General features: G+C 42.0%; 1 protein-coding gene across 1 annotated transcript in view; it reads right to left on the reverse strand.

Annotated features, from left to right (window-relative positions):
* Txk (TXK tyrosine kinase) overlaps positions 1–10,948 on the reverse strand; it is a 35,258-nt gene extending 24,310 nt beyond the window's left edge. The window contains exons 1-5 of the mRNA XM_060378725.1: positions 10,878–10,948; positions 9,832–9,934; positions 9,350–9,555; positions 7,125–7,190; positions 717–771 (exon numbers count right to left, since the gene is read on the reverse strand). Coding sequence (XP_060234708.1) covers positions 717–771; positions 7,125–7,190; positions 9,350–9,555; positions 9,832–9,934; positions 10,878–10,948 — 501 coding nt within the window. The remainder of the gene's footprint in view (positions 1–716; positions 772–7,124; positions 7,191–9,349; positions 9,556–9,831; positions 9,935–10,877) is intronic.
* Between the last annotated feature and the right edge of the window lie 321 nt (positions 10,949–11,269).

The raw sequence follows: 11,269 nt of genomic DNA on the forward strand, positions 1-11,269 counted from the left end.
TGACAGTTGGAAACTTAAACTCTCTGCTTGTTTTGTCTTGGTTTGACCTAAATGAGCAGTTTTGATCTGAATTTACTACTCTAACTAGCAACTCTCCCCCTTTGTTCGCACCACAATTCTCTGTATTTGTGTTTTCCATGAGTGTCAGCAGAGGTCAAAAGGTTAGAGCCTCAGCTATACACGGCCATAGCGCAGTGGTTCTCAGCCTCTGGGTCACAACCCCCTTGGGGTCTAAACAAGTTTTCACAGGGGTGGCCTAAGACCATCGGAAAACACAGATTTTTCAATTGCATTGCTTTACAATTCATAACTGTCGCAAAATTACAGTTATGAAGTAACACCAAATAGGAATTCTATGACTGGGAGCCACCACAACATGAGGTCGCCGCATTGGGGAGGTTGGGAGCCACTCTTCATGGGCAACTCACGTACAGACTCCACTGAGAGGATCCGTGTTGAATGAGAGAGTCTGGAGTTGAAATCATTTCAAGAGAAACAAGTTTCTGAAATCATGAAGGCAGTCAAGGAAAAGGTGATCTAATGCAAATATGTCTGAGTTTTGGCTTAGAAAAATGTGTGAAGGGAATGAGGTTGTGGCGGTATTTGAAAATTGGAAGAATATGAATACACCTTTTTTTGAGTGGCTACAATCTCTATAGTAACCTCTCAGGGTTAGTAGGAATATCCGCGGGCTTGTTCTTGACACATTGATTTACCTCTTGCCTCAACAGGCGTTCTGTCTGGTTTCTAGTAATGTTCTTATGGTACCATCTGGAAGATTAACAAAGAACACAGTTTTAACTTTACATTAATTTTTTTTTTAGGCAAAAAAAAAAAAAAACAAACTCTAGTCTAATTCATTCATTTTAAAGTTTTTACTTTAGAATTTAGTTTAGAAAGCTGCAGCTTAAATTCAGATAAATAACAATGTTCTGTTATGTTGCCAATTTAACAAGTTCAATACTTTTTTTTTCCACATTTCAAGCCAATACATAGTTCATTCTACCCTATCTCATGTCACCCTTCTGGCCCACACAGTACTTATATATAATTTTGTATGATTTAACATCTTGTAAAATTCTATGAAAGATACAAAGTTAAAAGTTGTCATCTTCAACAAATGCCTAGTTCTGCAAATAATAGCCATGTCTGTATCTTCCCTTCCCTTTGGGAAGTTTGAGTGATTTTAGAAGTCCTAGGTTATCCCTTTCCATCCTGACTTATCTAATCCTCCCAAGACATTCTCCTCCCCTATATGGTTAGTGCTTAACAGAGTCTACAGACAGCCAACCCGTGACCCTGACCCAAATACTCTCTCTTCTCCCTTTTGCCTTCTCTCTCACCACAGTCTCCCCTTACTCATTAAACCACATTGGGAGGTTTTTGTTTTGTTTTTTTCCTATCTTATATCAGCAAGGCCCCTTCTACCTTCAAGTCCCTCTGTTTTTTCTGCATTCGGTGTGTCATTGGGTGCCTGGACTTATCAGAACTACACACAATAAACATAATTAAATTATATTAGAAGGTAACACGTAGTTTGATATGACCATGCTTAAGCAGTAAACACATAGTATACAGAATAGGGAAAAGGATGGTTAAACAAAGAAGACAGAAAGGTTGAGAAATTTTTTTTTTACTTCAGCAAAGCAAGACATTTACAAAGAGCTTTACGTGTGATGGAGGAGTATTACCAAAAATACTGCTTTGTGCAGAGTGTCGAGAGGAAGGCAACATTGAACGTGGACAGAGTGACCGTGGGTGAGCCAGAAGTGTCTAACTGAAGGCCCTCGGGGTAACAGGACGGAATCTCTTAGTATATGGACTCCCCCAACACCTGGTGGTGAGAAACTGACTCAGAATCTGGATGGTCAGCCATCTAAACCACTCGCGTCATCAAACCAAAAAAACAAACAGCAGAAAAGACGAGCCACAGAAAACCTGAGATGATGACAGTGGATTTGAGATCAGCTGCCACTCAGGATGGCGCTGTGGGGAGAGCGACAGCGAGCGTCAGGTGGGACTTTCAAATGAATGCTACAGTGATGGAGAAACTTCAAGATCGGCGTGAGAAGAAATCCCTTCTGAAGAAATGAGGCTGAATATCAAAGACACAGGCAACTAACGTGGAGAGGCCACCACTGGTTAGCTTATAAAATTTGCATGTTAAAAATGGTGATGAGAGTTCACTAAAATAAGTTGAAACTGTAAAATGATACTCAGAATTATAGAAGTTCATATAAGTTGAGTTTTCAAGTAATATTATCCACCTACTATGGTGTTAGTGTTCATTTTAGTATCTTACATTTACCTTTTACATTTATTATAGTGGTAAATAAGGAGTGAAATTATTCGTTGCCTTTAAATATGAATTAAAAATTCACCCATATGGAAATAACTTCAACGTAGTTACCAAAGAGCTAGGTAGAAGTTTGCGACAAAGTCAGGGTCTTTTGGGGACTTCGTCTTTTCTGAGTAATGAAGCATTTCGGGGGCAAAGTGAGATTGGGAGTTTCAGAACTTCATTTAAATCAAATGTTACTAACTAAAAGTTAGTAAGGCTTAAAAAAAAATGAGGTAAGGCCATGTCTTAGTTTCATTTCCTGTTGCTGAGCTAAAATACCTTGACAAAAATCAAGAAAAGGTCTATTTATTTTGGCTCAGAATTCCAGGTTATAGTTCACTGTCTCAAGGAAGTCAGGGCAGCAGGGACTAGAGGTTACTAGCCACAGTCTGGAGAGACGGGAAGGTACATCCACAGTCGGGAGAGAATTAATGCAGCATACTCAAGCTCTGCTTGCTTTCTCCACTCTCTTGTTTGTTTGGAGAACTACTTGGGATTTTTAATAAAACTATTTTATTGTAATGAATTTACAAATGAAAACATTATGCAACTAGATTTGTTGTGATGGCTGTTCTACTGTTTGCTGTCAATTTGACTACCTCTGGAATTAACTAAAACCCAAAAATGCAGTAGGCAGGGTAATTTTTGGATCACAGGTTTTGTCGGTGGGTTATTGTTCCCCTCCTTTGAAGGAACACAGGTTGAGGGAAAGTCCAACATATAATTGGCACAACCTGAGACCTACCCCACGGTAGAGCGCCAGCCCCTGACGCTAATAATGATACTCCGCTGTGCTTGCAGGCAGGAGCCAAATTAAACTGTAGTCTGGGAGGCTCCAGCCAGCAGCAGATAGATTGGGATAGATGTTGGGACTTGCAGCCAAGCATGGGGCAGAGCTCAGGGGATCCTGTGGAAGTGTTGGGGGAAAGATGGAAGGCCCTGGAGGGGCCAGGAACCTCACAAGAAGACCAACAGAGACAGACAACTAACCCAGTCCCTGGGAGCTTTCAGAGACTGAGACATTAACTAAGGAGCAGGCATGATCTGGACCTAGGTCCCCTGCACACATGTAGCTGAAGGGCTGCTTGGTCTTCATTATGGGTGCCTGGTGAGTGGAGGGGGGGCTGTTTCTAACATGGACTTTATTGCCTGCTTTTGGATCACTTCCTTCTGGCAGGGCTGCCTTGCCTAGCCTGGGGGCGGTGAAGATATACTCAGTCCTGATGTGACTTGATGTGCTGGGGAAGGTTCAATGGAGAGGGAGGCTCTCTTCTTCTGGGGGAAAACGGAGAGGGGAAGGGAGAAGCAGGGACTGAGAGGAGAGGAGGGTGGGGCACCCTTGAAATGTAATATTAATTAATTAATAAATATTAAATTTACATTATAAAACCCCAAAATGGTTGGGCACATCCGTGAGGGATTTGTTGTTCTTAACTAAATCCTCTGAAGTGGGAGGACCCACTTGTAATCCAGATCTTTGAGGTGGGAAGATGCACCTTTAGTTCAGATCTTTTGAGGTGAGAAGATCCCCCCCTTTTTTTAAGAGAGAGAGGGTTTCTCTGTGTAGCCCTGGCTATCCTGGCCTTACTTTGTAGACCAGGCTGGCTTTGAACTCACATCGGTCACCTGCCTCTGCCTCCCTAAGTCTGGGATTTACAGGCGGGCACCACCATGCCCTCCTGAGAAGAGCCGCTTTTGACCTTGGCCATACCTTCTGCTGGCCCAGGTTTAAAAGTCAACCCAGCATATGAAGCGACAGCTCAGTAGAAACTGTGTATTATATAAGGCCTTGAGTTTTACACGAACACCCCTTAGCGTTCTGATGAGATTGGATGGGTTGGAGATAGTATGGCCTTTGACCCTTCTTAGATTTCTATGTAATGGGTAGTACTGCTGTGCTCTTCAGTTTTGGATCCAGAAACCCCATTACATCTGAAAAGGTTAATTTCCTTCCACAGTAGATGACTGTGTAGCTCTGAGAATATCAAGGATTCAGTACAGAAAAAGAAAGAGAAATCAGCAAGTTCAATTCGCAGGTTAAGTTTGGATTCTTAACATGGTTAGTATTTTAACTGTTTGTAATTTAAGACGATGCCATGTATTCTGGTTTTGCTGGTTTCAAATGCATAATTCATTTTAAACTTGTTATTTGAAGTAAAAGAGAATTTAATTAATTTGTAAATATTTGCACAGTTAGGAGAACATAACTTCCCACATCATTTAAACACTTAACTTTCCGGCATTATTTAAAGGATTTACATAGCACTTACTACAATTGTAAATTTGCTCTGCCAATCATTTGAAGTACTTAAAACCATAACTGACTGTATCCAGTCTGCAAATGCAAATCATATGTTTCAGGAAATTGTATTAACTGAGCTTATAAATGTCATTAAATATTTAAGGACATTTAGTAAATAGAACTTGGATTGCAATAATTGTTCTTATTTATTTAAATTCATAAATAATTTATCAAGATCATCCTGTTGAATTTAAAAGCTTACTGAAAACTGTTAGTACAACGGACCGCTGATAATTTGAGCATGTGTTTAAAGCCAAAGCGGCCATCAATGTTTCTGTATGCCAGTGTTCATTTGGGATAACGGAAGCCCTTCATCACCTTTCATACTGACTGCCTCCTACCGCCTTGAGAGCTCATGTCATGTTCTTATAGAACTCTTCCATCTACATCAATCTCTTCCCCCCTTTTTCTCCTGGCATGTCCTATGCTAGTCTTTTAGAATTACAAGTTAGCACTATAATTTAGAATTATATATATATATATATAATCATATATATATATGATTGTTTAATGTCTCTTTCCTCCATTAACTGTAAGCCCCGCTAAAGCCAAAAAGGTTGTAACTAATATTGGATCTATCCCCAGTGTACAATAAATGGGAATGAACGCATAAAGGGGATTCAGGTACTAACGTAACTAAGATATGCTGGTCACCTGTAAAACTAGGCAGGGTGGGCTAAACTGTAAAGGGCTTTCCCATTATCGTCATTGTTCACAGGAATAACATTAATTACTAGACTGTCTCGAATATTTACTGTGCTCCGTTTGAGGGAGGTGCTCCACTTATTAGAGCATTCAGAGAAAGGAGGCACTGTTGCCCAGGAACAAAGCACTATAGTAACGACACCCTAGCTTGGACTCGGTTGCTCCTGCGCTCAGTACCTCCCCCTATGGCAGTTCTTTTGTATAGTCATCACAAGAGCGTATGGCACACCCTATGTGATCAGTAGGTTCTAGTGATTAATTACGATAACCATCGTATTCCTATTTTAACACACCTGTTCAGAAGGAAGTAAAATTTAGTGAGTCATCCTAAAATCTGAACCATTAAAGAGCGTGACTTTAAAACTCATGTAAAACAGAGCCCAGAAGAATGAAATGGAAACTAACACCAGAAGTGTTCCTTCAGTATCTACAGAATAAACAGCCCTAAACCAGAGGTCCCGCTTAGTCTAAACAGAGGAAATAATGAACAAATGAGCCAATGAGCCATGACTGAAAGAAAGGAGAACAGTACCACCAGTATGGGGTGTCCATTCAGTAACTACCAGGCTCTTGGGCACTGTCACACATGTCTCCTCTGATCTACTGGGAAATAGACTTGAACAACAGTATGAAAAATGTCCTACTTTGCTAATTATTCTAGGCTGGGTTTCACACACCGTCTCCTCTAAGCTAGGCTTGTTCTGTTGGTCAGCTTCAGCACAGGGGAGCAGTGAGGCCATGGGCCAGGCTTGAGTGACCATAAGTGCATGTGAAAGTGATTTCTAAGGGAAGTAGCTCAGTCCCCTGAAGGGGGCAAAGAGTGGAGACTGGAATCTTAGGCCAAAGGGTCAGGTCAACAGAAAGGACATTCGAGGTGGACAAGAGTGAAGACATTTCATGATGGAGCTGAGGAGCATGATGGGAAGGAGGAAGAGATTATCCAACAGAGCAGTCTAGGAAAGTCATGTAAGATATGCCACATGCCCTGTTGTCATCTTCATCTATGCTCCAAGAAAGCCTGCATAGTCACCAAAACTTTTGGAATTGGAGTTATATTAGGGAAATGTGTACTGAATCTCACCTAAAGCAAGGCCAAGGAAGCTTCTTCCTTTGTATTTGCTGTCCAGTCTCAAGAAATACTTGGTACCACTACTCTTATCAAGCATATGCTAATTGCAAGATAAGGAGGGGCATGAATTCAAACTGAGAATGTAACTTTGTAAAAATATAGGACTAGTCCCTGGCTCTGCACTCTGTACCTATAGCTTAATCTATCAGCCTTACTTTTTCACCTGGACAGTGAAGATCCACAAAGTCATCGCTCATATCTCCCGGTTCCAAAGTTATAATTGTCATCAAAAAGAGAAAGTCTTTTAAAGCATAAATTTATGAACATAAACTTAAGGTTCTTTCAAACAGTACCGTTAGCCGTTCTAAAAAGTGTCAGAACAAGAAACAATATCTAACAACTGGCTGCTGCGCAGGGTAGGATTCATCTGTCATTTTGAAAAGTAAATGTTCCATGTAGGACCTGCAGTGCCACACGTGTGTCCGTGTTTCTAAGGCATGGCCACGCCAAACAAGAGAAACACAAGCTTAGGAAGGATTTTCAGAAGCAGCTGAGGTAAGTATCAGAGGTCCCTATTGCTAAGGCTAGCAAATGTGTTACTTTCTTTTTCTTTTACAAACTTGAAAACTGTCTACACTTCAAAGTTCCTGGCAGGTCCCTGAGTTTCAAAGGTTAATCACGGTGCATGCTTGGCAGGGGGCACTTACTCGTATATTTCTAAGTTGGTGAGTCTGTTCTCTGTCACATAGTTGCTTGGGATTAAGCCTTCATTCCTACAACACACACACACACACAAAAAAAAATTCAAAACGGGAGATGGGTTTGTAACGTTACCATGACAATTGCTTAAATCCGAAGATGTATGGGGAAATCAGAAGCATCTTACTCATTAAACTGTTAAAAGAATAAAAATGTTTTTCATTTTCAATTCCATAAAAATCTCTATACAGTAAATGCCAAGATCCTGACTTGTAAATTAACTATTTTAAGAGAGTATTTGACGATTTTCTTTTGCTAAAATAATCTCACCGTGCAGCCCACTCAGGCTGACCTCAAATTTCAGGTCCTCCTGTATCACCTTAAGAGCGCTAAGGTTGCAGGCAGGTGCCGCCATGCTCAGCTCCAATATGTATTTTAAAAGAAAAATGAATGTGGCTCTGAGTTTAGCCTCAGCGTGTGCTGTTCAGTGGAAAACGCACAGTAGTCTGAGTACTGTGTAATTTGCCTCACTATAGGTGGACTATTGGAACGCCCCATTTCCCTTACCTCTGGCAGAAGGGACAAATAGCTACCTGTGGTTGCCTATCAAAGCCCATGGCAGCCTCCAGGCTCCCTTAGTGTCATAGGTACCTATTATATCTTTCAAGTCCACACTAACATCCTAGCCCTTCTCACTTCCCCAGGCTTCTCTCCTTCCAGAAGGATACATCTTTGTTCTCTTTATAATGCCAAGGTTTCCCACACCCCTGCTGTTCTCATTACTCTATCTGTCTATCTATCTATCTATCTATCTATCTATCTATCTATCTATCTATCTATCTATCTATCTACCTATCATCTAATCTACCATCTATCATCTATCTACTATCTATCTATCTATCGATCGATCTATTTAATATATCATCTATCACCTACCTACTATCTATCTATCTATCTACCATCTATTTATCCACCCATCTATGGATACTTACTCTCTCTTATTATCTTACCCTCTCCTACTGTGTTATTCTCTATTCTTGCTATCTGCATGACTCTTTCCCATGTCCCTAGCCCCACCCATCTCCAGTCTGTTCATCCTGCTTTCTTTCCTCTTGTTTCTGTCTCATATCTACAGTGAACACCTAGCCATAGGTGCCTAGCAGTCACATTGGCAGTCACTTTCTTCACGGAGTCCCCTCTTTTTATACAGTCACTACTTCCAAACAGTGTCTCCTGCACATAACAGTGCTGTCCACTTTATCGATCATGTCCAGTGAGCTATAGGCTCCATTTTGAGATATATGAACTTGTTTGTAGATTTAATTTACATAATTAAATTTAATTTACCACAAATTAAGACTTGCTCTACAGCTCGCCTTCAGTTTGTCAATAATACATCTTGGTGGTCTTTTGGTCATTTCTAGAGGAGATAAAAGGACAGGAAAAAGAGAAAGCCTGCTCTCCTGCTGACGGGCACCAGCAGCTTCTGTGTCTAGGGAAGCATGGGAACTGCAGGAAATCAGGAATTTCCCTGTTGAGCCCCAAACTCATAAGAATAGCCTTACTTGAGTCCAAGGACTGTTCATTATTTATAACCAAGGAGGAGGGCAAACTAAAATACATATACATTGTAGATATTAAAAATAATGGACCCAATACCTTGGCAGTTTCTACTTTTAGCTTAGTCACGATGATATCAACGGATTCATATAGGTCCACCTTGACAGCTTCTCACATTATGTACTGAGGCGGAGTCTTTCAATGGTCTCCATGTTCCCCGGGTCTGCTAGTCTAGCTAACCATCCTGCTGCAGGAGTTTCCTCTCTTGGCCTCTCTCTAGCTCTGGGGTTACAGAGAGCCACCAGGCCCACTGGACTTTTATGTGCCCTAGGAATCCAAGCTCCAGTCCCCACCTTTGTGAGTGGAGTGCTTTATGGCATTTCCCCAGTCCTTATTATACCTATCCTCCAGGTCAAAGCTCCAGGACACGCACGGCCAAGTGGTAGCATGGGGGATTGAAGGATAGCGCATCTGGTTTCGAAAGTCTGGCGGAAATCACCGTGATCTAACGTTCACTTACAAATAGGGGTGTGGAGGCCTTTCTGTTCCGTGCAGAGGGAAGAGTTGCAAGCACGGAGACAATGAGCCACAATGCAGGGCCTTTTTTTCTGTTCTGACATCTTCAGAGGTTGGGAAGAGAAGATATTTGAGAAAGACTCAGCCATCATCTTACCCCAGACGGTCTCTGGCTTTCCACCAGTGAGGATCACATCTCTCCACTATCAGATATTCCTCTGCTCTCTTCAGTGCCAGATCACAGGGCTCTCGGGGAAGGAAATCATAAAGAGCCTTGACCTGGATCCTCTCCTCAGCAAGCTCTGAGACCGGGAGCGGAGGCAGGGGCTTGCATTTTGAAGGTTGCACCCGGGCTCTGTTCGGCTGTAAAAACCAAGAGGTCTCTTATTATTTTATTGTTTTAGTCATATGTACCAAAAAGGGAAGTTTATCCCCCTCTCCCCATCCTTCCCCCCTTCACTGTGTCTCAAACTCTATGAGGATTAGCAGAGTAGGCTAGCTTCACTGGATTTCTCCCTCACTTTCTTCTTGAGCATCTATTGTGTACCAGTCAAGCTTCTGGTTTGGGGGCATGGCCGCAAGCAGGACTGCCACAGAGAGCCTGCCTGTGCAGGGATGCCCTGGGAAAATGGTACTCACTTGATTTTTGCTCGTGAGCTTGGAGAACCAGGGCCTTTGATGATGGGAATATTTTTCTGAAAGTTCTTCATTTTTGCTCAGGCTTATCTGTGTTCTCACTTGTCTATCATTGAAAAGCAATTGTGTTACAATTGTTCATAACAAGCATATTCCTAAATCCTTTAGATCCTTTCAGAGATAAAGCAACCTGGGTATCTTTTCTTTAAAAAAAAATTAAAATCTTTGTCTCCCACTCTCTTTATCTTCCTCCCTATCTTCTTCCCTCTCTCTCTCCCTCTCCCTCTCCCTCTCTCTCCTTCTCCTTCTCTCTCTTCCCCTTCCTCTCTCCTTCCCAGACAGGGTTTCTTTGTGTAGCCCTGACTATCCTAGAACTTGCTTTGTATCCTAGGCTGGCCTCGAATTCCCAGACATCCCCCTGCCTCTGTCTTCCAAGTGCTGGGATTAAAGGCGTGAACTACCATGCCCAGAAAATTCCTCCTGTTTCTTCTAAGTACTTCAGCAAATGAAGTAGAAATCTGAAGGCTTTGTTTTCTATATCCCAAAGTTAGAGAGGCTAAGTGAATTCAGAGACGTTTTGAAATAAAGTTGCAAGAATATGTCCTATGCCCAGAGTCTGGTACTTATGCCGACCCTAAAATTATAGTCAGTCCAGCAGCCACTTATTCTGAGTTAGGCAGAGCACAAAATTCATCTATATCACCTGTTGTTATACGTGTAAAAAGTGAGTGATTAAGAACACACGTGTGCACCCCAGCTGGCCTCAGACAAAACAAAGTCACCTCTTTAATCCTCTGTCTTCCTCATCTATAAAGTGAGAATCACAAAGGAAAACACATTGGAAGGTTTTAAGAGCTACGTGAAAGAACAAATGCAAACCTCTTAGCACGGCGCTTCTGAAATGACCGCTGACGAGATGCCGTGATTTAATTCTTACACAGTCACATACCAAAACGTAAGACTCACAGAGTGAGGCACAGACCGGAGGCTTACCAGCCAAGAAACTGCATTCACCCATTTCCAAGAAATTGCCCTCAAAGCAGACTCACCTCTTCTGCACTGAGCAGCAACAGCAGCAGCAGAGGACGGACTGGAAGGTACTGTCTGAAAAGGAGATCATTGTCACTGTTAGGAAGCCACGGCAGTGTGTGCATGAAGCTGGCCGTGCTCCCAGTTAAGGGCGGGAACCACGAATGGTCAGAAGCATGGGAACATTGTGATGGTCTTCAGTAGCGGAGGACAAAAAAAAAAAATAGTATAGTTACTGGCACTCTGGCCAGTGTGGTTTCCCTTCTCAGGCTCTTCTCTCTGGCCTGGTTTCTGCATTTCCTTTGTCTTGAGTAGTAAATGGCCAGTAGACTCCATTTGCTTCTGTTATGGCTAGCGTCAGCTCTCAGTATAGAAGAATGGCTTCCAGAAACAGTGTTTGCCAAGGAAATCT

Source organism: Meriones unguiculatus, chromosome 3 (assembly GCF_030254825.1).
Source record: "Meriones unguiculatus strain TT.TT164.6M chromosome 3, Bangor_MerUng_6.1, whole genome shotgun sequence".
Taxonomy (NCBI): Eukaryota; Metazoa; Chordata; class Mammalia; order Rodentia; family Muridae; genus Meriones; species Meriones unguiculatus.